General features: G+C 47.4%; 2 protein-coding genes and 1 long non-coding RNA gene across 5 annotated transcripts in view; 1 reads left to right on the forward strand and 2 right to left on the reverse strand.

The window, feature by feature from the left end:
• The window catches only part of PTPN5 (protein tyrosine phosphatase non-receptor type 5), a 50781-nt gene extending 48362 nt beyond the window's left edge, over positions 1–2419 (reverse strand). Inside the window, exon 1 of one of the 2 annotated variants that reach the window (XM_028517250.2) lies at positions 1936–2419. The gene's annotated coding sequence lies outside the window, so the exon portion shown is untranslated. The remainder of the gene's footprint in view (positions 1–1935) is intronic. The other variant, XM_036029133.1, reaches the window with a different exon arrangement.
• On the forward strand, positions 1948–21436 carry LOC118501310. 2 transcript variants are annotated; one of them, XR_004903945.1, is made up of 3 exons: positions 1948–2032; positions 3019–3195; positions 19796–21436. It is a non-coding gene; the product is annotated as an uncharacterized LOC118501310 (long non-coding RNA). The 2 variants fall into 2 exon arrangements; XR_004903944.1 differs by having other exon boundaries at positions 3019–3191; positions 19792–21436.
• On the reverse strand, positions 14365–16582 carry LOC114500549 (mas-related G-protein coupled receptor member X2-like). Its single transcript, XM_036029135.1, has one exon. The coding sequence runs from the start codon at positions 15925–15927 to the stop codon at positions 14836–14838; it is 1092 nt and encodes a 363-aa protein (XP_035885028.1). The 5' UTR covers positions 15928–16582; the 3' UTR covers positions 14365–14835.
• Positions 21437–27602: the final 6166 nt, after the last annotated feature.

The following is a 27602-nucleotide window of genomic DNA, read 5'->3' on the forward strand; positions in this document are numbered from 1 at the left end:
TTATATAAGTTATATAAGTAAGTGCTCCCCCCTCCCCAAATAGTTCAGACTTCAAGGACATCCTGAAACTCTTCAATCCAATGATCTTACTTTTTGGGGTGGAGGAACTGAGACCCACAGAGGTCACGAGCACTTACCGAAACTGTCCAGCCAGTGAGGAGACGGCCGGGAACCCAGATCCCTTCACTTGTAGGCTGGGAGCCACTGCATTGCAAAAACCCAGGGCCCACCTCTCCTTACAAAGTCTATGCAAATGGTGCTTCCGGAGCACACTGCCATGTAGGTGGGCCACGGTGTAAATGGGGGGTCCTGCAGTTACACCGCCTGGTCACCCTGGCTCTGACACATGCATGCCAGGCTGCTCATTCCCACTCAAGAAGGAAGCTCTTGAGACAAGAGCCTCAGGTTCCTAGAGAACGAACATTGTCCTCCTTGCCATCCCGTGGAGTCTCCTCAAAGGTGACTGACTTAGTCCGGTCACCATCCCGCTTGCACGCCTTCACCTCATCTCCCCAGGCACACTCTCTGGGCCAGCTCCAGGGACACCCAGTTGCCCTTGAGGGAGCCTTGCCCTGAGCTGCCATCAGGACCTGGGAAGGCTGCAACTCAGGCTCCCCCAGCAGCTTTGTCAGCAACACTCAGCAGACATGAAGGACCTGAGGACCTCCACAAGGGGTGATGAAAGGGCCCTGGTTGGACTGAAGAGCGAGGCCTTTACAGAGGAGGGAAGAGGGACTGGGACGGCATGCAGGCAGGTCCGGGTGGGGGGAGGGGACGACTCCTCGGATGCTGCATCACCTGGTCCAACTGAGGACACAGGCTCAGAGACTCCGGGGAGAACCAGGAGGAACATCGTGGTATCTGACCTCCCGTCCAGGACCGATTCACTCTCCCAAACTAAATCCCAAACCTGGAGTGCTTGCATAAGACAGCACTCCTCTGAGGCCAAATGAGGCAAATGAAAGGCTAACCTTTCTTTCTTTCTCTTTCTCTTTCTTTTCTTTTTCTTTTTACAGTACGGATGGTAACAAATGAATGGTACTTGAAGCTCCAAGTAGGGGCGGGGCAGGGGTTACAAAGACTTTCCTGGTACACTTAGATGAATTTGGGGGTTCTGGGGCTTCAATGGTAATAGGATCAAATTGCATAGGGGGTAATGAGTTCGAAAGCCGGGGACCCTAGATTCTAATGCAGGCTTTGCCACTAACTCTCCTGTGACCTTGCTCAAACCGTCTCACTGGGCCTCAGTTTCCCCATCTGTAATAGGAGGGGGTTCAATGAGTTCCAAAGGTTCTTCCGATCCTGACTCTCTAAGCCAACATGATCCTTGGTGAGGTAGCTCCCCAGGGCTCCGACCCAGGCAATCTGGAGGTTTTGCGGGAGCTTGGGCCTCATCTAGGAAAAAGGGGCACGCTGGGGGAGGGGAGCGCACTGGGCTTTTATTTCGGTGGTGGTGGTGGGAAGCGGGTGGTTTAAGCTACACGGTCCGGGGGTGGCGAAGCGAGGGGAAGGCTGGGAGTCTGGAGCCGCAGTTTACAAGCCAACAGGCTAGCGGCGTTTTCCAGTCTCCCCATGGAGCTGCAGACCCTGGAGAGGCGATGCGGCCAACAGCCGCGCGCCAGCCTCGGCCGCAGAGGCTCGGACCCGGGACCGCTATCCGGATCCCTCCCCGAAACCGCGTCCGTGCTCGGTGGGGAGTGGTTGCTGCTCCTAACCGGCTCCCCAGCACCCGGCCTCCCCCTTGGGTGGGGACCCCTCCCCTCCCCCAGTCCGGGGGCGCCGGGAGCCCCATGGGGGCGTGGCGGGGGCGGGCGCCGGCTTTGCTGCCTCGGGGGCTAGAGGAGGTCTCAGCTGGGAGGCCGCCCCGGGAAAGACCCCACGCCCTCTGCCTTCCGGCTCCCCACACAAAGGTGCCGACGGAAACAGCACACTTACCGGCCAGAGCGGGCTCCGGGCGCCGGCGAACGGGCGGGCAGGCTGGCTGGCGGGAGGATGTGCGCGCGCGAGTGTGCGTGTATCTGCGTGTGTCCCTGTAAGTGTCTGCGCGAGTGTGTATGTGTGTGACGGGGGCCGCCCCGAGCTCTGTGCGTCTGCGTGTGCGGGGGCGTCCGTCCGTCGGTCTGTCCGCCCGACGCTCTGTCCCCTGCTCGGTGCGCGCTCCTTCGCCGGACCGCCGCACCAAATGCACCTCAGCTGCGGAGTGGCAGGCGCAGCCGCCGGGTGGGTTCGGCACCCCCAACCCAGCCCCGGCTCCGCCCCGCCTGCGGGCGGGCTTGCGGCGCTCCCAGGAATTGCGCAGGGCTAGCGGGGCTGACAGCCGGGGAGCTCCAGGGGCGCCCAGGGCCCGAGTGGGGCCGCGTCGCAGACCCTTAATTCCTGACCCAGATCTCGGGAGCCCCCTCTCCTGGATTCGGCTCTCGGAGTCCTCGCAGGCACCGCCCCCGCGCTGAGGTTGCCTGGACAGGGAGGGCGGGGGAGCGCGAGCACCGCATCCATTTCATTCATGATTTTCTCCTCTCCGGAGCCCTGGGCCGGGGCTGCGCCGCCAGGGCTACCGCCAGAGGGATCACGACGGATCCCTGCGCACCGAAACCTGTGGGGGACCGACAGGCGGACAGATGGGAGCAGGGGAACAGTGAGACAAAGGGCTATGGGGTGAGAGGGTAGGTTTGCACGGAGGGGGTGCGTGGCGCTCCCCAAGGGATCCTTACAAGATTCCCACACCTGTACAGGCGGAGAGGTTGCATACCGGGGTGCGCACAGTGCCGTATGCCCAGGAACCCCTCCAGGGTTGGGAGGGGGCGCCCTGCTTTCCACCTTCTTTCTTCAGTCTCTGGGGAGCAAGACAGCCCTCAGCCAGTTCTGCCCTCTTGACGCGTTGCGGGGCGCGCACCTGGCTTGGCTTTTCCCCGGGCACCAGGGGCCGGACTCACAAAGGGCTGCCCATAATCCCACATCATTCCCTAGGCTGACACGCCGTCGGCCCGAGGTTCCAGTGTATTTTTTTTTTTTTTTAAGGGTTGGGCTGCACACAGTGCGGGGATCCGGAGCTCCATTTTAACATGAGGAAACCTCCAGCCACCATCCTCTTTTGCCGGGTTGTTCGCACAGCTTGCTAACCGGTCTCCCAGCTTCCACCCTTGGCTCCTTGCAGTTCATCTACACAGCAGTCAGAGCCGTCTTTTTAAAACGTAAGTCAGAAAACGGTGCTAGAAATTCTACAATGCTCTCCATTTCAGCCAAGTGAAAGCTCAAACCTCTATAAAGACCTGGAAGGCCTCTCAGGAGCTGGCCCCCTTTTAACTTTCTAACCTTCCGACCACCCCAGTCCCACGAGCCTTTTTAATGCATCACCAACATGGCGACCACCCTGTGGCCTCAGGACCTTTGCACTGCTATTTTCTCGGCCTGAAAACTTCCCCCAGGTAGTCTCACGACTTGCCTCTTAACCTCTTAAACGTGTCACTTCCAAGAGACTTTCTATGACCATCCCTTTTTAAATTGCAGGCCCATGCCCGCCTCCAATTTTCTTTATTTTGTGCTCCCTGCCCCTCAGGCTCAAAGCCCTTGGCTGCCAGCTCCCTCTGCAGTCCACCAGCTTCCCAGCCCCCTTAACGTACCAGGCTTCTGTTCTCTAAACAAACCCCACACATCTAGCCTTTGTTCATGCTGTGCTTTCATTCTGGAATGCTTCCCCCCCATTCCCCCCCTCCCCACCCCACCCCCATGCCTTACCTAATTTTAAGGCCCAGTTCAAATGCCTCCTCCTCCATGGAGCCTTCCTCATCTTCCCAGGGACACTCAACCCTCATTCCTTTTGCTGTGATGGCAGTCAGTTCCTTGCCTTCCCCCACCGAGTGTACTGTGAACTCCTGGGACAGGGCTGGGTCTTCCCTCTCCCCCGTTCCCAGCACAGAAGGGACCAGCAGTACATGTTTGTGGGTCAAGGGCAGTGAACGGGAGGCCCTGGCCTGGGCGTGGGTTAGTCTTTCTTCCTAGGAGGGGCGCAGAGCTCAGCTAAATCTTGTTATTCCCGGGTATTTTTTTGTGGGGCATGGGGAGGGGTCAGATGTCAGACAGCCAGGCCACGATGCTCCACCTGTGTGGATGTGTGGGCAGAGCGGTCAGCTGGTGCTCAGGGACACACTTCTGTCATTCTGTTAAGGGTAGACAGTCTGTCTGGAGCTCGAGGGAGTTTCCCTCATTGGCCAAGACAGCAGCAGGGGGAGGTTCTTACACTGAGTACGGAAAGCTAGAAATATCAATGGATAGGGCCCGAGGGCGAAAAGCTAGCCAGAAAATTAGATTGGGAAAAAAGCTCCCCCGCCATTTCTGGTACCATGTTGGAGGTGGGACCAGGGGAAGGCAGGCACAAATGCCACAGAAGTCAAAATGGTACAAGAGGATGTAGTGGACCAATGAGGCTGTCAGTTTAGCCTGGGGAAAGAAGGGATTGGTTGGGAGGTGGACCCACCTGAAGCAGGCAAAAGTTTGGAAAATTGGTCATTTTGAGAAAGCACCAGGTCTGTCCCACACCCAAGCTAATATAATCCCAGGGGAATAAGCAAGCATGCGCTCGCGCTCTCTCTCTCTCTCTCTCTCGACCTGGACTTCTGCCATGTACTCGGCTGTTTTCTTCATGGCTATGTGGCCTAAGCAGCGATGTGGGCCCATGGCCTCCAGGAAGGAGTCTCTCTTTCTCCCTCTTGTCCACCTGGTGATGCACAGGTCAGTGTGTTTGCGTGCTCTCTCACCTGGGAGCATGTGATTGTGTGGCCCCAGCAGCTGCATGGCGCGTGCAGGCTCCACAGGCAGGCTCCAGCTGGGAGCCTGAAATGAACAGCAGGCAGGAATAAGCCAAGCTACCTGGATGGGGACTATGACCACTTAGCAGCTGCCTGTGGGCTCCAAAGCACTGTGTTAAATTGGAGCAGGAACTCGGGACACTGGCTTTTGTCTTGGTTTTGCTAAGGAGATGGGCTTTGAGATGGGAGTCTGCCATTCTCCCAGATGGCGCAGCACCTGAATGAAACCTCTTTCCTTTTACAGCAGCGTCTGCCTCATGAGTTTGGCTTTTGTGGCAACAGGCAGTGAAACCTCCTTATTTTATTTTACTTTTTTGCTCAGTCACAGTTCAGCCAGCATAAGGCCAATCTTCCCCAGACAGTGTCAGTGTAGCCGGTAGCAGCTACCGTAAACGTGTGCCGACTACATGCCAGGCGGTGTTTGGTGTGTTCAGTAGCTGCTTTGTTTCATCTTCATGGCAACGTTGGGAGGTAGGCATTGGATCACAATATCCCCGTTTTCAGAAGGGGAACAAGAAAGAATAAGTGATTTCTCTAGGGTCCTCCTATTGATATGTGAGGGGTGTGTGTTTCAAATTCAGATGTAGCTAATTTCAAAACTTAGGGAGCAGGGATGCCTTCACTGGGGAGGTCCTGCAGGCTGGTGGAGGTGAGGGGCTGGTGGAGGTGAGGGGAGCAGCTTAGGAAGCCTCAGTGAGCTCAGCCTGGCCTACCTTCTTGATGAACTCGGCTCTGGACCCACAGAAGCACGGTGCTCCAGGAGGGCCCGGAACTCACAGGTTTCTTCTGTCTGCTGTGTCTGTGGTGTCCTGTGGTGGAAGCTGGTCCTTGCCCTTCATGAAGTTGGTCCCAGAAGGCCAGAGCTGCCTCTCAAACACTCCTGGCTGTGTGCTCTGGGTTCAAGCCCAGCTGCAGCTGTCAAATGTGGATTACGAGGCCCGTCTCAAAGGGTTGTGGCGAGGAAGAAGCATGATGAAATGCCTAGAAGGTATGAGTTGCTCAGAAATGATCTTTCCCCGTTGCGTCCTGTGGGGAGTTTCTGTCACGTAGGGCTGTCCCTGAACTCGTCTTCTCAGGTGTCTGCCCCGCACACCCTCTCATCGAAGAGCTTCCTGTTCCCATAGTCCACTGAGTGTTGTCCTGGGGTGCAGGTAAGGAAGTCTAACATGGATGGAGAACTTGATGGATAAACTCTCCGTATTGCTTTCCTCCATCCTGCTCTTTCTTTCATCTGCACAAACACCTTGGGCGGGGGGGGCGGTACTGTTTTTACTGGCAGGGGAACTGGGGCCCGGGACTTCCCCCGTGGCCACGTCACTCACCAGTTAATGGCCTTAACGAGATCCTGACCTGACTGTGCACCAAGGCAGCACCTGGTTCCCGAACCCCGCCCCCATGGAAAGCAGCCCCATCGAGTTCCTTTCTCGTCTCTGACGGGGAAGAGGGAGAGTTCTCTGAAACCACTGGCGATGAAGTAGGCCTGAGGTTGGGAGCATTTAGGCTCATTGGGTCATTTTGTGTGCCTCCTTTACCCTCTGCTGATGGAGGGAGGGAGAGGGGCTTGGGGAGGGGAAGATGGCCTGGTAGCCAGAGTGTCTTGCTGGTGGGTGTTGCTGGGTGGTGAGGGATCAGAGTCGGTATCTTTTGCTTTTGGCCTCGCTTGCAATTCAGCCTGTTGTAATGAAATGTTTTGCTTCAGTGAAAATGTTCCTCTGGATTTTTATTTATTTACGTGCTTATTTATAACCCACCCCAATCCACAAAGGGTTTGAGGTAGCTTACCACAAGAGCAGGAACCGTAAAACAGTGTTGAAATATCAATAAGGATAGAGAATGAGGACCGAGGAAACTGTACATAAACTTTGAGAGACAAGTCCAAAGCTTAATAATTACAGCTGCTTTTGACTGAGTTCTTGTGTGCGAAAGAATTCATGTGCGTTCTTTTGTTCAGTCCTTAAAAGAGCCCTGTAAGGAAGGGGCCGTTGTTATCTTCGTTCCGAGGTGTAGGGAACTGAGACTCAGAGAGGTTGAATAGGGTGCCCAGAATCACGTAAGTAGTAAATGGTAGAGCCAGCGTTTGAGTCCAGTTGGACTTTGGAACCCATGGCCTTAACCACTGTCTCGTCCTGCCTCTTCAGAAGACAAAAGATTTGCAGACCACAGGGTCCTCTAGAGGACTGAGCTTCAGATTTGGTTCTGGTCTTCTTGGAAGCAAAAAAAGGAAAAAAGTCATTTACACAGAGCTAATGCCTTCCATCCTTCAAGTCTTTGCTGAAGCATCACTTTGTCAGTGAGACAGACCTACCCTGACCACTCCTTAGTTAACACTGGACTCCGCCCCTTCCTGCTCCCTTCAGCAGTCTCAGCCCCTCTGTGTCTTTCTGCTGCTATGGCAGGTTTTACCTTCTACCATACTGGGTAGTTTCTAAACTACCGTATTTTGCTGTGGCCCAAACTTTCAGGAAAAAACCCTTTCATTTTAATTTTTTCATTCAATTATTTATATCTAAAACCAGTTATCATATTCCAGGGTAGTATTTTGCATGTGGATACCATTATTGCTTTCTAGAATTACACTTTTAACACATGAGCATAAATGAATGAATTAAAAACATTTATATAGATATGGAATTAGGACTACCCATGTGTAATACACACCCTTATTTTTCCCTCAAAGTTTTGGGCAAAGAGTGTGCATGATACATGGCAAAATATGGTATATTATATATAACATGAGATATTCCTTAATACATTCTATATTATTAAATTCATGTAGGAATTACAAATTAGGTAATTTATGTACTTCATATGTCCACTGCTTAGCTGCCTGTCTTCTTCCACTGGAACATGAGGTCCACAGTGGCAGGCATCGCTGTCTGTTCGATGTGACCTAAGTGTCAAGGACACTGCCTGGTAGGTAGTAGGTACTCAATACATTTTTGTTGAACACTTGAGTGATTATTTCAGAGAGGAAGACACAGACATATCTAAAGTGACAAGGTAGGGTGCTTTCTTTCTAGTAGCTCATATTTTCTTTTCCTTTTCTCTTTCTTCTTCCTTTTTCACCGTCTCATTTCCATAAAGAATTTGAGGCAGCTCTAGCACAGCTCCCAGAGGAAGTCTTTGGGAGAGCTTTCTGAGGGTGGAACCTGAGCGAGGGTCCCTGTGGCCGATGCCCTTAGTGTTGTTGTTTCAGCGAGCATAAATGAGATTCAGGAGGCTGATTTTGGTGGCATTCCCACACCAAAATTGGTAATCCTTTTTCTGGGGTCTAGGAATAGTGTCTAAGTCCTAGTCTCAAGGATTTGGGACTTGGTGTAGACGCTATAGGGATGGAGATGGGGAGATATAAAGCAGAGCTTTCGTGTGAGCCAATTGATGTAAAGCAGAGGACATCCTTGTGTTCCTGAGAGTTCATCTCTGGAGTCGTATTTCCTGGCCGCAAGCCTGAAGAGTGAAAAGCCAAGGACATTAGCAAGGTCTGTCAGGAGAAGATTGGAGCTGAGACCAATGGCTGGCATGTGTGTGGGTGGGGGTGGGCGGGAGGTGTGATGTGATCTTGCTGTGGGAGCTCGCCACAGATCCGGAGCAAGCCTCCGGGGGCCTCAGACTCCAGCCTGTCAGCTCAAGGTGAAGGCCAAGGGCACCTGGCTGCTGATCCCAGGAAGAAACATCAGAAATACTTGTCTCCAGAGGAGTGGGAGTCAGAAGTTAGTCTCCCCCATGGTCACTGCTGTGGGCTCCTGCAAAGCAGGCATTCAACTGATAATCAAGAGCCTACTGTGAGGGAGCCACTGTTCCTGAAGCTGGATGTGCATGAGAGAGGAAGGTGGCGTCTCTTTTCTCCTGGAGCTGATATTCTAGAGGGGACATCGCCAGGTTAAAACGATGACTAAAAGGATCATTTTAGACAGCGGTGAGTGCAGTGAAGAAAGAGAAAAGGGGGTGGGGTGATGAGAGAAGGTGGAGAGGGGTCCCTTTCCATTGGGTGTTCAGAGATGGCCTCTCAGGGGAGAGAACATTTGAACAGGGCCTTGAGTGACGAGGAGGAACCAGCCACGCAGAGAAGGGAGAGAGCTCCAGGCAGAACTGCCTTGTCTAGGCACAGCAGGAAGGCAGAGGGAGAGAGGAGGTGGGAGAGGCAGGCAGGAGCCAGGCTGCAGAGGGCCTTGAAGGCTGTGGATAAGTTTCATTCTAATGTACTCAGAAGCTACAGGAGATTTCTAAGTGGGGAGAGCGATCAGATCTGGACTTGAACTGTGGGGACCCTAAGAAGCGCCGGGGATCTCAGCTCTTCTGCTCTCAAAGGGCCCTGAGAGGCTGTGCAGCCCAGTGTGTCCCAGAATACCCACGCCAGAAACTTGGGGCGGAAATCAGACTCCAGAAGGGCTCTGGTTGGCCTGCGACCAATTCAAATTAGTTGCCATTGTTAAAAAAACAACTAGGACATCTCAAGTACAAATCCATATTCAATAAGAAGATCTGGCAACTTCAGACTCAGAAGCCTACAGGAGAGTGGCCAATGAATGAGCGGGTAGCAGTTACTCCCTCGAGGCAGAGCATGTCCAGTTTGCCAGAGTCCCCACTCTGACCCCCATTACTGAGGGCATATGTTATTCACCATTTGTCAAGATGCTTGCCCTGTTGTTTTTCTGGAAGGGCAAGGTCACGTATTTCCTGTAACATATCTGGAATAACTCTTATCTGACCCAGCTTGCTCCATTTCCCTGGCCTGTGAAAGCATCTGAGTTATGACCTTCTTTCTCCCCCTCTGTGAACTGCACATTCCTCATCTGTGACAAAGTGCGGTATCTGAATACGGTGACTCCAAGGCCCTTCCTAGCTCTGGCTGCCAAGCCTCTCTCAGCCTGCGCTTCAGAAATGAGTTGTGCTGTAGACAGTGCTTAATTGTTCTGCAGACAGTTTTTGAGGGATTGCTCACCCTTGACGCTTTTGCCCTTGAATTATGATATATCGGAGTGCTTGGAAGAAAAATGACTTTTGTTTCGGGAGCTTATCCTTCATCTTTTGATTTTGGAAAGAGATGAGTGCTCCAGACAACGCAGCAAAGCTGCAGTTGCTAAGGGGAGAGCCGCAGGCAGCAGAGGCTGTTTGGAGACAAGGCCAAGGGAAAAGTCTTGTCTTCCTCTTTCCTTTCCATTCCCTTCCCTTTGCTTTTTTCTCTCTCCTCTTTTGAGCAAAGACATCATAGTCAATAACCCCTTCTAAAAGATCGGTCTTAATCTCTGATAGAGTTTAGGTCACCCTGGATCCAAAGGGTTATTTCTGAGGAACACCCTCATCAGCCAAACTACTCTCAGTGAAGTGACCTCCTGGGTTTTAACTATGGCTCTGCCACTAGATAGTCATTTGACCTTAGGCAAGTAAGTTATTTTCCTCTGGGCCTCAGGTTCCCCATCTATGAAGTACAAGGGCAGAGGGAATGCTTGTGTGTTCTGTGTCGGTCCAGCCCTAATATTTCAGAAGGAGACTGCCAGGGATTTAGAGAATAAAGCAGCATCAACTGGTAAAATCTCCATGACTTTCCTTCTATTTCACCAAGGCCCGGGAGCCCCTTCACCTTGGAGCTACACTATTTCCCCATAGGCCTTTGGCTTGCTCTCTTCTGGCTGTTTAAGTAGTGGTAAAGGTGGAATTTCTATCCACCCATCTGAGTAGATGTGAGGCGCCCTGAGTATCTGCCTTGCCAGGTAATCTAACTTTTAGCATTGTTCCTTTGTTGTAGAAAAGGCCAGCGACAGGACCTAAAAGTCTGATTATTTATTTTTCAAGTCCAGTATTTCTCTGGGATTCTGCTGGTCCCCCGCCTTGGGGGATGGTTCAGTGACGATTTAAGCAACACGTGCGCCCCCTGGTGACCTATATAAAAATTGCAGCAAGACTCAGCCATTCAACAAACAGTATTGATTGAATTTAAATCCTGCAGCCTAACCCTCGGGAAAGGATAAAAGAAATGTGCATTAATGTCGTGTAAAGGAATATACATGTATTTCCACTCCCAGAGCCAACTGTTGCCCATTTGGCATGTCCACCTCTTGTCCCTCAACTCTTTTTAATTTTTTAAAAATTGATTCTAGAGAAAGGGGAAAGGAGAGAGAAAGAGAGGGAGGGAAACATTGATCTGTTGCCTCTTGCATGTGCCCTGACTGGGGAGCAAACCCACAGCCCAGGCATGTGTTCTGACCTGGAATCAAACCCTCAGCCTTCTGGTTTGCAGGATGACACCCAAACAATGGAGCCACACCAGCCAGGACTTGCTCTCAGTTCTTGACGTAGCAGTTGCTCTTGGGTAGAACAGCAGCTTTCAACCTTTTTCATCTCATGGCACACGTAAACTCATTACTAAAATTATCCTTTCTCCTAAGATGTCAATTATCTGCAAATTGATTAAGAGATTCAAACCAATCACAGACAAAATTTCATCAGGGTTTTCATAGCTGTTTGAGAAGTTTTTCCCTAAAATTTGTATAGAAACATAAAAAAAAAACAGGTAGCTAAAACAATTCTGAGGCAGAAAAACAAAATGAGAGGACATATACTACCTGACAGATTACCACAAAGCTATGGTCGTCACAGCAGTGGGTGCTGGTTTAAAGAACACACCAGCGATCGGCACACTTACTTCGTAAAGGGCTAGCTGGTAAATATTTTCATTTCTGTATCAGCTACTTGGCTCTGCTGATGTAGCATGAAAGTTGCCACAAACAATAAGTAAACAAACAGGCATGGTTATTTTTCAATAAAACTTTATTTATAAAAAACAGGCAGTGAGCTGGATTTGGCCCATAGGCTGACTCCTGGAATAGACTGATAGAACAGATCAGAATGGCCAGAAGTATATCCATGTTTATAAGGATGGTTTCTGACACAGGAGCTAAATGATTCAATCAGGGGCAGAGGGATGTCTTTTCAACAAGTGTGCTGGACAACTGGATAACTCTGGGAAAAAAATACGCCTTCTCCCCTACCTCAAACTCTGCACAAAAATGAATCTGAAATGGTTCAGACATCTAAAAGTAATGTTGCGTTTTTCTAGAAAGCAAAAATTATACTACTGTTAGAAGAAAACATTGGAGAATATCTTTGTTTCCTTGGGAGTAGGCAACGGTTTCCTAGAACGCAGAAAGCACTAACCATAAAAGAAAAAAAAAGAATAAATTTGGTTTCATAAAAAACAAAAATGTCTGCCCATCAAAAGATACTTTAAAAATGAATAGGCAAGTACCAGTCTGGAAAAAAGTATTGGCAATGCATAAGTCTGAGAAAGGATTTTTATTTAGAATATATGAGGAACTCCAACAAATCCATGTAAAGAGATGAACAACCCAATAGAGATGGATGGCAAACTAGAACAGGCACTTCAAAAAAACATACAAATGGTCCGACACACAGGAAAAGATGTACCCTCTTTTAGGGGAAAAGTTGGGATGTTTCGGGTATAGGTGAAATAGGTACACTGCATTTAGGAGAAGGGTGACTTGGCTTTATTAGCGTTATTTGGAATTAATTATGGTTTAATGAGGTGTTTATGGGTGCCAAGTTGACAAGGGGTAGACTGTGATGTGTTTGAAAGTGTCATCTTGTCAACTTGGGCTAGGCTGAACTATGTTTCCCAGAATTTGTTTCCCTTCTGTGCATGTGTCCCATCAAGGGGTGCATCAACAGACAATTTGCAGGGTTCTGGACAAGATGGAGGTGTAGGTAGAAACCCTTTGCTTCCTTGCACAACCAAAAGGAGGATAACAACCAATCTAAAATCAGTAAACAACCAGAAGCGCCAGAAAATCAAACTGCATGGAGCTCTGACAACCAAGGAATTAAGGAAAAAATCAACCAGAACAACCAGACTGGTAAGGTGGTGGACAGCGCTGGCCGGCTCAGAAGAACTGCAGCTGGCTGGCTAAAGGCGAAACTGAGACTCAGAGCTGACTGTGGACTATAGTGGTGGTTGCCGTGGTGGGAGAAATCCCATTCTCACATGGGAGCTCATTGAAAAGTGCACTAGAGACAAGCAGGTGGGCTGCCCTGTTCCCTTTCTGGACCCTCCCTTACCCACAGCACAGCAAAGAAAGTTGCCCTGCCTGGGTGAAGACCTAAGGCCCCACCCCTTACAACCTGTCAGGGGCCCCGAATGAAGAAATATGATCCAAATGAAAGAACAGAGCAAAGCTTCAGAAAGAGAGCTAAGTGATGAGGAGATAGCCAGCCTGTCTGATGGAGAATTTAAAGCCCTGGCCATCAAAATGCTCACAGAACTGATTGAGCTTGGTGAAAAAATGAAAAAGAAAAACAAAAAAAACCCCCAAACAAATAAAAGATACCCAAAATGAAATCAAGTAAAATATTAAGGGAACCAACAGTGACAGGAAAGAAACCAGGACTCAAAGGAATGATTTGGAGCAAAAAGAAAAAATAAACATCCAGCTGGAACAGAATGAAGAAACAAGAACTCAAAATAGTGAAGACAGTCTTACAAACCTTTGGGACAACCTGAAACGTCCCAATATCCGAATTATAGGGGTGCTAGCAGGAGAAGAACAAAAGCAAAAAATTGAAAACTTATTTGAACAAATAATGAAGGAAAACTTCCCCAGTCTGGCAAAGGAAATAGACTTCTGGGAAGACCAGGAAGCCCAGAGAGTCCCAAAGAAATTGGATCCAAAGAGGAACACACAAAGGCACATCATAATTAAGTTACCCAAAATTAAAGATGAAGAGCGAATCCTAAAAGCAGCAAGAGGAAAGTACAGAGTTACTTACAAAGAAGTGTCCATAAGACTATCAGCTGATTTCTCAAAAGAAACCTTACAGGCAAGAAGGGGCTGGAAAGAAGTATTCAAAGTCATGGAAGGCAAGGACCTACATCCAAGATTACTCTATCCAGAAAAGCTTTCATTTAGAATGGAAGGGCAGATAAAGTGCTTCCCAGATAAGGTCAAGCTAAAGGAGTTCATCATCACCAAGCCATTATCATATGAAATGTTAAAGGGATTTATCTAAGAAACAGAAGATAAAAATATGAACAATAAAATGACAGCAAACTCACAACTATCAACAGATGAACCTAAAAGAAAAGAAAAACAATGAAAACAAAAACTAAGCAAACAACAGCTAGAACAGGAACAGACTCTGAGAAATGGACATTGCATGGAGGGGTTTCAGTGGGGAGGGGGAAGGGAGGAATGGAGGGGAAGGTACCAAAAAAAAAGCAGAATTAGTAAACACAAAATAGACGGGGAGAGATAAAAAATGGTATAGGAAACATAGAACTCAAATAACTTATATGAACAACCCATGGACATGAACTAAGGTGGGGGATGCTGGAGGGTTGGGAGAGCAAGGCGGAGGGGAGAAAAAGGGGCAAAAATTGGTAAAACCGTAATAGCATAATCAGTAAAAAATACTTAAAAAAAGAGAAGGCATTGCCATGAATTTATAGAACTCTTCCCCCAACAATGGAATTAGAACTGTAACGTAAACTGTATAATCCCAGAAGATCTTGTTATTGTTAGAGAAAATATTAAAAATAACCAATCTGAAAAAAAGGAGATAATCTGTCCAAGATTTGGTGGTTGGAAGTGAAGCAGCAGCCATATTGTTCTTGTGCATGGAAGAGTAGTGCAAGGGCACACCAATGCACACTCCTCCCATTGGTGTGAGGCAGCAGCTGGGTCTGGAGCTGCTCCGCTTTCCCTTGGGTCCTCCTTCAGCGTCTGACTCTGGACCAGGTGTGGTTTTGCTCCATGACGAGGGCCACCAACTTCTGAAGAACTCGCATAGCATCAAAATGAAGGCACTGAGAGAGACTGACATGAATTCCGGTCAGTTATCCTGTGTTTTAACTTGTGCTCCTGGGTTCTCGTTTGCCCTGCTGACCTCAAGCTCTAGAGTAAGACAAGCAGCAGCCTTACAGAGACAGTTGAACCACATATGAGTGTATATGTACACATATATATCATCTCCTTACACTATATGTGTTTTACACAGTTATATATGTAAACTTCTGTGACTACTGCTTCTCAGACTGAACCCTGCTTGATGGAGAATCACTACGTGAAACTGCTCCCTGAGGTCCCCCTGGTTTCCTGGGGAAGGCTTCCTCCACTTTCTCCACCTCAGTTCCATCCTCCAAAGCCCTCTGGAGAACCAACCTGAGGGGCTGCCACAGCTGCCACTGCTGCCTAAAGGAGCCAACAAAAAAGTAAATGATGGGGTTGGCACTGCTGCTGAGACTAGACAGGACAAACCCAGTCAGTGTCAGAAAGTGTGAAAATGTTTTACTGCAAAGTTCCTGAATCCAGTAACACAGAAACCACTTGTAGCCAAAAGGCAGGCCGCAGAGGAAGAAGACCAGCACGGCGAGCAGGATGGCCACGTAGAGCCTGGGGGGCTGCACCCGCTGGGAGCCACACAGCAGCTTGGTCAGCAGAACCAGGCTGGACCCGGAGAGAAGCACACATGAGAAAATCAGCCAGGCGACAATGATGAAATCAAATGTCTGACACCAAGTGTCATCACGAATCGTCATCAGGAAGCCACAGTAGCTCCCTTCCAGGATGCTCAGCAGCAGGGACAGGGCCCAGAGCAGTGCACACGTGACAGCTGACATGTGTCTGGGGCGGTGGAAGCGGTACCAGATGGGCCACAGGATGGACAGGCAGCGCTCTGTGCTAATGGCGCTGAGAAAACTCAGGCTTGTGATGTAGGCAAAGATTGACGCAGTGATGGATATGGGGGTATTACAGGAGCGCTTGATGAATGACCGCAGGGAATACATAATCTGGCAGCAGAGGAAGAGGAAGTCGGCTCCCGCGAGGTTGAGGATGTAGACGGAGAAGGCGTTCCTCCTGATGCGGAAGCCCAGGAGCCAGAGCACGGCGGCGTTTCCTGCCAGCCCGATGAGGGCAATGGTGAAGATCAGCCCATCTAGGGTCAGGGTCGCCTCTCCACACATAGAAGGGGCCTGGTCACTTCTATTCGTTGGTGTGGGTTCAGTTCCCCAGGTTGTGACAGTCGTATTTTTTCTCAGAAACCCTGCAGTGGTGACCCTCAGAAAAACAAACAAGACAAACAAGATTGGAGCACCTGGTATAATCACCATTTCTGAGTCACCATGCTATGTGGCTGTTATTGTCCCGTGTTGCAGAGGAGGGAAATGGAGCCTTCTAGAGATTAAGATACTTACCAAAGGTCACACACAGCCCTGGAGTGGTGGAACCTGGGTTCAAACCCAGCTCTCTCTGACTCTGGAGCCTGGATGCCCTCTACTGCCACACAGGCCCTCCGCTGACGTGTGGATGTTCTGTAGTCCCATCATGCACACCCCTCCCAGCTCCCGCTCACTGTCCAGAGGTAATGTCATGTCCCCAGGATTTTCTGAAGAAGGAGATCAATATCTGGGATTGAGTCTGAGAGACCAGAAGAAGGCTGTGGGCCCAAGCATTCCTTCTGTCCGGAGCTGGGATTTCCCCCTCAGCTGCACGAAGCCAGAAAGACACAGAGATGACCACAGTCCACCTTCGTGGCTGCTGGGCCCATTCGCCAAGGAGAAAGGCCATGCCTTGGGGACATGAAGGGAATGTGACCCTTGCTAGGACAGGTGTGAGTATGGCCAGGCCAGGTGGCCTCAAAATGGCCCAGTGTGTCATCTCTATGAAGACAGAAACACTTTTTATCCCTAGTGCTCTAGCTGTGTGTGGCACGCAGTGTGCTCTCAAGAGATTTTTATTCAGTGAAAGAATAAACAAATGAGGAACATAATGACAATGAAAATTTGAGTTAAATGTTTAAAAAAATGAAAAGACAATTAAAGGTGTTAAAACACGTGTGATGGGTGAAGAAAATTCACACATTATAATTTTTTTTCTGGAAGGTCTGTGTGTGTTCAGGAGAGTGACCTATGTGTGCCCGAAACACTTACCCGCTGACCACTGATGTGCATTTGAAGTGAGGCCCCCGCAAGACTCTGCTGAGCACCGGGAGCCATTCTGGTGCCCACATGGGGGTCAGATTGGGAGCTGAGCTGAGTGCAGGGGAGGAAGTGGGGGTGAGGTCTGAGTGCCACTGGAAACCGATACTTCAGGTTGAGAAATAACTATGGGGGGCTATGAAGTGGGGTGCTGTGGTGTGTGCAGTGTAAACCCACTCCACTCCTTCTCCCAGGAGATACTTGGTGGGGTTTGCTTGGCTGAGTCAAGTGTTCCTGTGAGGGGCGTGCACGAGGGGGAATGGAAAAGTGCAGGGCTCGGAATGGGAAGAGAGATGCTCATGCAGATGTCAAGTGGACCAAGAGGACCTGCTCTCCTGTGACGGCCTATTAGCAGCTTACTGGGCGTGTATCAGGTATTGCCTCTCTAATCCTCTCAGGGCCCCTTTGAGGTGAGAACTAGTATTATTCCCATTTTACAGAGGGTGGAATTGATTCACAAAAAAAGATGAGTGTTTTGCTCGTGGTCTCACAGAATGTGGATGCGAACCCAGCAGGGCTCCCTCAGGGCCCACACTTCTGACCAGCTCTATAGTCCCACCGCCATGTAGTATCGATTACTCCCGGACAGGGAGAAGGCAGAGAAGTAATTCCCAAGTTAAATTCAAGATGGCAGTCAAAACCATAGCTTAAAAAAAAAAATCTAACATAAGAAAACTCCAGAAATACAGAGAAGGAGAGAGGTCAATGAAATAGTGAATAAGGAGAGGTCGGTGGAAGCCAACTAGGAACAGACAACAGAATCCAGGGGCCCTTCCCTGCCTCAGAAGGGCAGCCACTGCTGCAGAATCCAGAGGACGCACTGGCCAGGAGGCCTCCGTGTGGGAAGAAGAGGCACCTGCTCCTGGGCCGAGGGAGGGATCAAGTACGCAGTCATCCATCCGTGTGTTCTCTTAGAGGGACAAGCTCCCGGACCCCTGATTGGTCAGAAAAGGAGGTGGGAGGAAAACTAGAGCCTGTGCTCTCCCCACTCAGAAAACTTAACGGTCAGTAAATCCGTCTTCTACTGTGTCAGGGGTGCCATCCCAGTCACACCGGACACTTCCTAAGGACTGGGTTGGGCCCGTTCACTGTGGTAGCCAGCATTTTAGCACATGTCCCTCGGACACCATCGGTTGTAATATCCTCGTTTAAAACAGGGAGAACACGAGGCCTAAAGCATCAGAGGGGTTTTCCCGAGGTCACCCCATGAAGAGGGGGCGCCCTGCCAGTCCTGGAGCCCTGCCCCAGGCTTTCCCGCCGTTCTCCGCTGCATTGTTCATGATCTCAGAGGAGCTCTTGAGAAACCTTTATGTGACCTCAGAGTGGGAGGGACAAGCAGGGGGTGCAGAAATCGCCCCCAATATTCATTCTCCTCATCCTTCACATAATGACTCTGAAAGTGTGAAGGCCAGAGAAAGGACCCTGCTTTCCAACTTCCTTGTTACTGATGGCACCATGTGACTAGGCACTGGCCAGTGGGTGGCTAGCACAAGTGCTGTATACAATCCCTGGGCCAGGCTTCCCCTTCCCTTCTTTCTCTGGGGCCTGAATGCTGGTGTGACCGGGAGCCATGGAGGCCCACGAGCACAAGCGCAGTGGGAGACACAAGCTGGAAGGAATGCCGCGTCTGAGTGCCTTGGAGCCTCCAGTCGAGGGCGAATCAACTTTCTCTCTTTAAATCTTTATTACAACAGGCCTCTACTAGAGGAACCAATCCTAGACTCTAACCCAGTGGTGTCAAACTCATTTTCACTGGGGGCCACATCAGCTTTGAGGTTGACTTCAAAGGGCCGAAATAATTTTAGGACTCTATAAATGTCACTACTCCTTAACTGTTAAGGAGTTGAAATTACATTCGGCCTTTTGAAGGCAACATTGAGGCTGATGTGGCCCCCAGTGAAAATGAGTTTGACACTCCTGCTCCAACCCATTAAAAGTATGTTTTCCTTTTAAAATTACACTCCAGTGGCAAGACATTTTCTTTTTTAATGAGTGTGGGTGATTGCGTCATAAAAGAAAAACTGGAGGAAGAAGGTGTGCACCAAAGGACGAATGTACTCCAGTGGAGATGAGATGAGAAATGATTCGATGACATCGAAAGAGAGAAAAACCCAGGAAGCAGGGAAGCGTGGAGTGTGCATTTGCTCCGAGGACCTCCTTTTCAGCCTTCTCCACCCTGTTCGGTATCCCCGGAAGCTGGCCCCTACGTACCTGATCCGTGGGATCCTGTCCTGGTTTCTGGCTAAACTGAGCTGCCTGGAGACTGGGGGGCAGGGAAGGAGAGATTTGCGCTTTTCATCTGGCTCACTCCCTCCTGCTGGGTGGTGTGTTGGCAGTGGCCCTGCCGCTCCACCAGGCTGGTGGTCCTCTCCTATTGCTATGATTATAGCTCTGCTTTCTCTGTGTACTTGCTCCTTCTCTGGCCCCTTTCAGCCTCGGGGTGGGAACAGTGCTCCACTCTTGCTTGCCTCAGGGCGCTTCACCATGCATTGCCACTTTCCCTTAAACCTGCTCAATGGTCCCTCATGAAAACTCATTTATCCCAGTTTGGGCTGTTTACTCCTGGGACTCTGATCCCAGATCCACAAGAGTAAAGAATTTTTGAAAACAATGAGATTTGGGTTAATAGGAGTTTTTGCCCTGGGAAGCAATGCTTACATTTTTACTTTGCTCCCTAAATTAATGTAAGGGGCAACACACTTTCCACAACAACAGATCTGAATGGTTGGGATGAAGGGGGTGCCTATGGGGAGATGGAGCGGAAGAGAGAAAGGTTCTGGTTGACCCCATCTGCATCTCTGACCATCGGAGCTGCTGCTCGCACAGGTGCTAGCGGAGATCTTCGTGTCTCCTGCCCCTTCCTGAAGGAAGTTCCTGCATGTGCGCCCAAACTGGACTTGCGGGGATAGGAACTTACAGCAAAATCTGTAACTGGCTTTGAACCTAAGTCAGTTCTGGGTATGTATTCTTACCTTTCTTCCATTCTTCTCATCATAGGTAGAGAGCTGACCTGTGCTGAAGGGGAGAGCCTTTCTGGGATTGAGTGATGCCAGGAGACACTTCTCTGTTCTCTGAGTCGGGAGAAGTGTGCAGGAGATGGTGTGAAAGCTGGTGACCAAGCAAGGCTTATCAAGATCCTGGATAGATCTTGTAATTTCCTGTGCAGGAACTGTGGGCCAGTAGGAGCCCAGAGCTGTTTGAGATATGACTCCTTACCAAGACGTTTCTCATCATTTGCCCCACTTCCACTCACGTGTCAGCCACTCCCATCCTACCCCTGTGTGGTCATCCTCTCGGTAAGTGCTCGCTGTTGTGGCGCCTGAGTGGACAACTGTGAGCCTGGGGAGCGACGTCAAGCAATGTGAGTTTGCACCGTGATGCTTTAAAACTGAAGAATAAAGTTTATCATAGAGCAAAAGTTCACTGTGGCCTAAACCCACTTTTTTGCTTGTTAGTTTTAATTCTCACAGTATTATGCATTCATGTATATAATTTTTTCCCAACTGATAGAGAAGTAGATGCAAGGAAACAGTCTCCCCGAATCCCATTCTCCAGAGGCCACCCATTCTTATTTCCTTTATATTGTTAGCTCTGAACCCTAAACTTACAATTACATGTTTAATTGATCAGCATTAAGAAGTGGATCAGTTGACTTCCCATGTAAAACGTAAGGACTTCAGCATACATAATATTCTTCTTTTTCCCCTCTTCCACTTTATATAATTTTAGAATGTATTTTTATTTGGTGTAAATATTAAAAATTTAACTCATATCTCCTATATTTTCCTTTCATGTGCCTCACACTAGTCAAATTAACTTATTATTTTTTTGAAGTGTCATTTGAATTGGAAACTATTTCAGATATTCAGAAAGTTCTTCAATGGGCTGAATTGTGCCCCTCCCCGACAATTTCATAAGCTGAAGTCCTCACTCCCAGCATCTCACAATGTGACTACTGGGAGACGGTCTTTAAAGAGGCAATTAAGTTAAAATGAGGTAATCACGGTGGGCACTTATCTAACATGACTGGTATCCTAATAAGAAGGTTAGGATGCAGATACACGCACAGGAGGAAGATCACGTGAGGGCCAGGAAGAAGATGCCATCTATTAGCCAAGGAGAGAGGCCTCACAGCATACCAACACCTTGATCTCAGAGTGCCAGTCTCCAGAACTGTGAGAAAATAAACTCTTGTTGTTGAAGACACCCAGCTGTGGTACTTCGTTACGGCAGCCCTGAGAAACTGACAGAGACCTTCGGTGGCCCAGGCCTTATTTCAGGCGATGGAATGTCAGTGTGGAAGACAACCGTGAACTAGAGCATGGCCTTTTGGCGCTTATCCTCGAAGGTCTGGACACGTTTCCTCAGATGGTAAATACAGGCAGAGAAGAGAGGGAGTCTGAAGGGGCCTTCACTTGTTGGGAGTCTGGAGGAGGAGTTGGATTCAGACAGCCGTGTGTAGGGAAACTGATCAGTGAAACAGGAGTCTCAGAATTAGACCCAAATGCATATGGGAATTTAGTATATGATTAAAAAATGTATGTTAAAGTAGTGGGTGTAATGTGAACTATTCTGTGAATGGAATTGGGATAACGGGTGGTCATCCAAAATAAAATAAAGTTGAAAACATACTTTATATATGATGTTAGGATGAATCCATATGTAATCCAAATATGTAAAAATGAATATTGAAGATATACTAGGTCCTGGAGAAACCATAGGGAAATTCTTTTTTTACTCAATGTTGGGAAAGACTTTCAAAGTGTAGCACGAAATTCAGGAGGCATTAAAGAAAAGATTGATAAGGACAAGAACATACAGACATTTCTTTTTGTATGACATCAACCATCACAATCAAAAGATTAAAAACGAGTTGGGAGAATATTGGTAACGCATATCAAAGACAAACCACTAATTCTTCTATTTGTAAAAGTTCCTAAAAAATGATAATTCAAAATCCAACAAGGCAATAAGAAAATGATTATAGGTCATAAATACATAATTCCTCAAAAATAAAAATTACTGTTAAACATATGGAAACATGCAAACACAATAATAAAGAGATAAAAATTAAAATTAGACAAATAAAATTAGACTTATATTTTACTCATTGAAATATAAAATACCATAACATTTGGCAGTGTACTCCGTGAGATGTGGAGTGAGACAATGCACTCACATACATTTCTAGTGGGACTGAAGGTTGATAGGGCCCCCGGGGAGGGCTATTTGCAACATACATAAACACATACGAAGTGTCATACTTTTTCTCCCTATAATTCATCCTCTAGGAACTTATCCTAGAGATATATCTGTTCATGTGCAAGAGAAATATATAGAAAGTTAATAAATGTAGGATAATTTGCAATAAAAATATTGGTCAACAGCCCAAATCACCATCAATACTGTACAAATTATGGTCCATCCATACAATGGAATACTGTGCAGCTATATCAAAAGAGCAACAAACCTGATGGGGAAGGACCTCCAAGATACATGAAGTTAAAAAAACCCAGAGTGCAGGACAATGTGCATTTGTATGAGAAGGAATAAATATACATTCATATTCATTATATGTATTATACACAATATGACTTATATATTATATATTACTTTGCATACAAACATCTATATATGCTTGTTTCAGCATTAAATAATTCTGGAAAGAATTTGAGAAACAACTGTAATAATCATATTTATCTTTGAGGAGAAGACATAGATGTCTAAGGAAACAGAATGATGATTTTCTTTAAAAAAACACTTTATTAAATATACTATTAAAGTTGTCTTGATTTTTCCCTTTTTTCCCTCTTCCACCGAGCACCCCCCCCCCCACTTCCTCAGGCAATCCCCCCACCATTGTTCATGTCCATGGGTCTTGCCTGTAAGTTCTTTGGCTACTCCATTTCCTATACTGTATAGTTTACATCCCCATGGCTATTCTGCAACTACCTATTTGTACTTCTTAATCTCCTCACCTCTTCACCCATTCTCCCCCTCCCCCTTCCATCTGGTGACCTTTTGGTAACTAACTATTTTTCTCTTCCTTTTAAGAGTCTCTCTTTATCTTTAACTTTGGACTTTTAATGATGGTGTGTCTTGGAGTGGGCCTCTTTGAATCCATCATAATTGGGACTCTCCACTTCCTGGACTTGCATTTCTATTTCCTTCACCAAATTAGGGAAATTTTCTTTCACTATTTTTTTCAGATAGATTTCTAATTTGTTGCTCTTTCTCTTCCTGGCACCCCTCTGAGGCAAATGTTGGACCACTTCAAGTTGTCCCAGAGGCTGCTTACACTGTCCTCATTTTGGGGGGTTCTGTTGTTGTTGTTGTTGTTGTTTGTGTGTTTTGCTTCCTTATGTTCCAAATCATTTATTTGATTCTTGGCTTCATCCATTCTACTGTTGTTTCCCTGTAAATTGTTCTTTATTTCAATTAGTATATCTTTTGTTTCTGACTGTATCTTTTTTATGCTGCTGAGGTCCTCCCTAAGTTCCTTGAACATCCTTATAGATAATGTTCTGAACTCTGCATCTGACAGATTGCTTATCTCCCTTTCATTTAGCTCTTTTTCTGGAGTTGTGAACTGTTCTTTCATTTGGGCCATATTTCTTTGTCTCCTTGTTTTGGCAGCCTTCCTGTGTTTGTTTCTATGTATTAGGTAGAGCTGCTTTGACTAATGTAGTAGTTGTCCTATAGGGTCCAGTGGCACAGCCTACCCTATCACCCAAGCTGGGTACTCAAGGTATGCCCTTTGTGTGGGCAGAGTACACCCTGTTCTTGTAGTTGAGCTGTGGTTTCTGTTGGCAGATCAACAGAAGGGATTTACCCAGGCCAGTCAGCTGCAAGAACTGGCTCTGACCACTGACCACCAACCTCTGCCCTCTGTGGAGAATCAGCTGTGCAGGGGCAGGGTGGTGGTGCTCTGACATGGTCTGTAGCTGTTCACTGGGTGCACTGGCCCTGGGGTTTCCCAAGTGGGACAAGCCAAGGTCAGCCCCTGTCTATGTTTTGCCCGGGGCACCCTGCCTGAGCTGTAAAGCAATCTGAGATGGCTGCTACTTGTTCTGAGCTTGGAGATTCCCAGGTGAAGCCAAGATGTGACTCTAATCTGGCAGCTGCTAGGCCTCACTGAAGTCAGCTGTTACTTGTTTGATAAGATTTAGGAGCCAAGATAAGCCATTCTTATGGAAAAGCAGCTTGGGTGGGTCTGTAAATCGGGTGGGGTGGAGCCTCTGTGGATCTCCAAGGCAGGCTACACAGTGTTAGCCAGGTTGATATGGCTCCAGCCTACCAGCTCTGTGGAGGGAGGACTCAGGAAAGGGACAAAGGCCTTTGCTCACCCTAATGCCAGAGACTTCAATCTCTCCCTGTATGCCACTGGTGCCCTTCAAGCTGCCACCTGGTGCTGGAGCTCAGTGGGAGTGAGTCTGAGTAGGTGAGTCCGTGTGTGGGTTCTCCAAGAGGAAATGCTTAGGGCCCAGCAGCCTCCTCCTTTGACTCAATCCCCACTGGTCTTTGTAGCCAGAAGTTGTGAGGCCTTATCTTCCTGGCACTGAAATTCTGGCCTGGGGGGCCTGCTGTAGGTCTGGGATTCCTCAATACTGAGATATACCTCCTGAATTTTTATCTACATGGACGAGAGGCCAACCCATTCTGTGTCTGAGTCCCTTCTACCAGTCTGGATGGATGTGGTTTTTTCAATTCTGTAGTTGTCAGAATTCCATTCAGCTCGATTTTTGGTGTTGCTGAGTGATGGCTGTTCTATATTTGAGTTGTAATTTTGATGTGGTTGTGTGAAGAGGCAAGCCTTGTCTATGTCACCACCTTGACTGGAAGCTGGGAATGACAATTTTCTTTCTTTCTTTTTTTTATTGTTGTTCAAGTACAGTTGTCTCCATTTTCACCCCACCACGCCCTGCCCCCGACCATCCCTGCCTCTCACTCTCAAACCTACCCGCTTTGGCTTTGTCCACGTGTCCTTTATACATGTTTCTTGATGGCTCTTCCCTTATTCCCCCCATTATCGCTCTCCCCCCTCCCCTCTGGTTACTGTCAGTTTGTTCTTTATTTCAATGTCTCTGGTTATATTTTGCTCTCTTGTTTGTTTTGTTGATTATGTTCCACTTATAGGTGAGATCATATGGTATTTGTGTTTCACTGCCTGGCTTATTTCATTTAGCATAATGCTCTCCAGTTCCATCCATGTTGTTGCAAAAAGTGGGAGTTCCTTCTTTCTTTCTGGGTGTAGTATTCCATTGTGTAAATGTACCATAGTTTTTTGATCCACTTACTTAATGGTGGGCACTTAGTTTGCTTCCAGCAGTTGGCTATTGTAAATTGTGCTGCTATGAACATAGGGGTGCATAGGTTCTTTTTAATTGATGTTTCAGGATTCTTAAGGTAGAATCCCAGCAGTGGAATTTCAGGGTCAAAAGGAAGTTCCATTTTTAGTTTTCTGGGGAAATTCCATACTGTTTTCCACAGTGGCTATACCAGTCTGCATTCCCACCAACAGTGTACTAGGGTTCCCTTTTCTGTACAACCTCTTCAGCACTTGTTTGTTGATTTGTTTATGATGACCATTCTGACTGGTGTGAAGTGGTATCTCATTGTGGTTTTAATTTGCATCTGTCTGATGGCTAGTGATGCTGAGCATCCTTTCATGTGTCTCCGGGCTCTCTGTATGTCTTCCCTAGAAAAGTGTCTGTTGAGGTTATTTGTCCATTTTTTAATTGGGTTGTTTGCAAGAATGACAATTTTCAATGTGTGTGTCAAAAATATTTTTTAAACCTGTGAATTTATTTCATTTTCAAAACTAAATTTTTAGAACAAGGAAAATAAATTTAATGATTTAAACAAGAGAAGGAAATAGAGATATAAAAAGATGAGAGAAGAAAAGGGAGGGAGGGAGGGGGAGAGGACAGGAGAAAGATACAGAGATAGAGACAGAGAGAGAAGGCACGGGGAGGACAAGGAGAGAGGTTGGGAAAGAGAGAGAGAGAGAGAGAGAGAGAGAGCATGGAAGAGAGAGAAAAGAGAGGGAGGATGGAGAGAGAGCCTGGAAGGTAAGGAAATGAAGATAATGAGTATAGAAAACTCATTTTAGGAGGCTTGCCATGAAGGAGAGAAATCAAGCTGTGGGTGGAGAGGAACATAGACTTGGGTAGTGTTTTATGCCAGGACATAGGACAGCATGTTGTGTATGGTGTTGGGATGACCCAGAAGAGAAGGGAATGTTGAAGATGCAGGTGGGAGAGGTAATAACTGTGTAAAGTGTTTCTGTGTTGGAGAGGGGCAGAACCTGCACACAGGTGGAAAGGAAGGTTTAGGGTAGCAGAATGTAGAGCTATTTCTTGGCATGAGAGAAAGACAGAGAAGTGAGATCATGGACAGGTTGGCTGGAAGATTTGGTGTGGGGAGATGGGGATATTCTCAGGAGGGCAACATCTAAGAGTGATGAAAGAATGAGGAGAGGTTTTCAGGAGAGAGATGGCATGAAGTGTTTCCCCTGGATAGTGAGAGAGTAATTATGGAAAAGGTACATGATCACTCAGCAGAGCTAAGTGGATACTTGTGGTTTGTGGACATAAGTTGAAAGTGAAACCATTGGGTATGGTTCCTGGAAACAGGCAGGGAGTTGGTGGAGAGTTGGATTCAACCACAGCAAAAGACTTGAACAGACATTTCACCAAAGAAAATCTATGGAAGGCAAATCAACACACAAAAGATGTTTCACATCCCTAGCCATCAGGGAAATACAGATTTAAAACCATGATGAAATGCCATTACATACTTCTTAGAATGGCTAAAATTCAAAAATACTGATGGTTTCAAATATTGGCAAGACTTTAGAAAAAAACTGGATCTTTCATCCATTGCTGGAAGGAAAGTAAAATGGTACAGCCATGTGGGAAAACTCTTTGCATTTTCTTAAAAAGTTGAACATACACTTACCATACAACCCAGCAATCTACTCCTGGCACTCATTTTAGAAAATGGCAAACTTACAGTCACATGAAAACCTCTACACAAATATTCATAGCAGTTTTATTTATAATAATCAAACCGGAAAAAAACACAAATGCCCTTCCACTTGTGAAAAGGGAAACAAAAGTCCATACCACAGAGCACAACATAGCAGTTGAAAAAATCAACAACAAACTATTGATACGTGCACCAGCTTGGACGGATCTTGAGGTCATTGTGCTGAATGAAAAAAGTCAAACTCAAAGGCTGACTACTGTATGATTCCATTTATACAACATATCAAAATAACAAATTATGGACATGGAGAACAGGTCAGTAGTTCCCATGGGTCTGGAAGGGGTACAGGTTGGATATGACTACAAAGAGTTGCCCAAGGGAGTTCTTTTTTGATAAAGAAACAGTTCCATACTTGAGTGTGGCTGTGATTACATGAGTCAATACCTATGGTAAAATGTCCTAGAATTATACGCAATAAAAATGTGTGTATGCAAAAACGGGTGAGATCTGAGTAAGATGTGTGGTGTGGATGATTGTATCCTACCCAGGTCAGTTTCTTGATTTTGAGAATGTTCTATATTTGTGTCAGATGTCGCTGTTGGCAGAGGCTGGATGATGGGCACACGGGAACTCTCTCCACTAATTTCGCAACTCCTTGCTGGTCTATAGTGAATTCAAGAATGAAAAGTTTGTTGGAGGACTACCTACATGGATATTGCAGGGATCCAGAATGAGGACAAGGTTTATGTTGGAGAGCAGTTTGTGAACCAGGCATATAGGCCAGGAGATAATATAATAAGCATTCACATAACCCTTAT

Source organism: Phyllostomus discolor, chromosome 6 (assembly GCF_004126475.2).
Source record: "Phyllostomus discolor isolate MPI-MPIP mPhyDis1 chromosome 6, mPhyDis1.pri.v3, whole genome shotgun sequence".
In the NCBI taxonomy this organism is placed as follows: Eukaryota; Metazoa; Chordata; class Mammalia; order Chiroptera; family Phyllostomidae; genus Phyllostomus; species Phyllostomus discolor.

Excerpts from the sequence above, each read along its gene's own strand:
- LOC114500549 (XM_036029135.1), bottom strand. The coding sequence starts at position 15,927 with ATGGTGATTATACCAGGTGCTCCAATCTTGTTTGTCTTGTTTGTTTTT.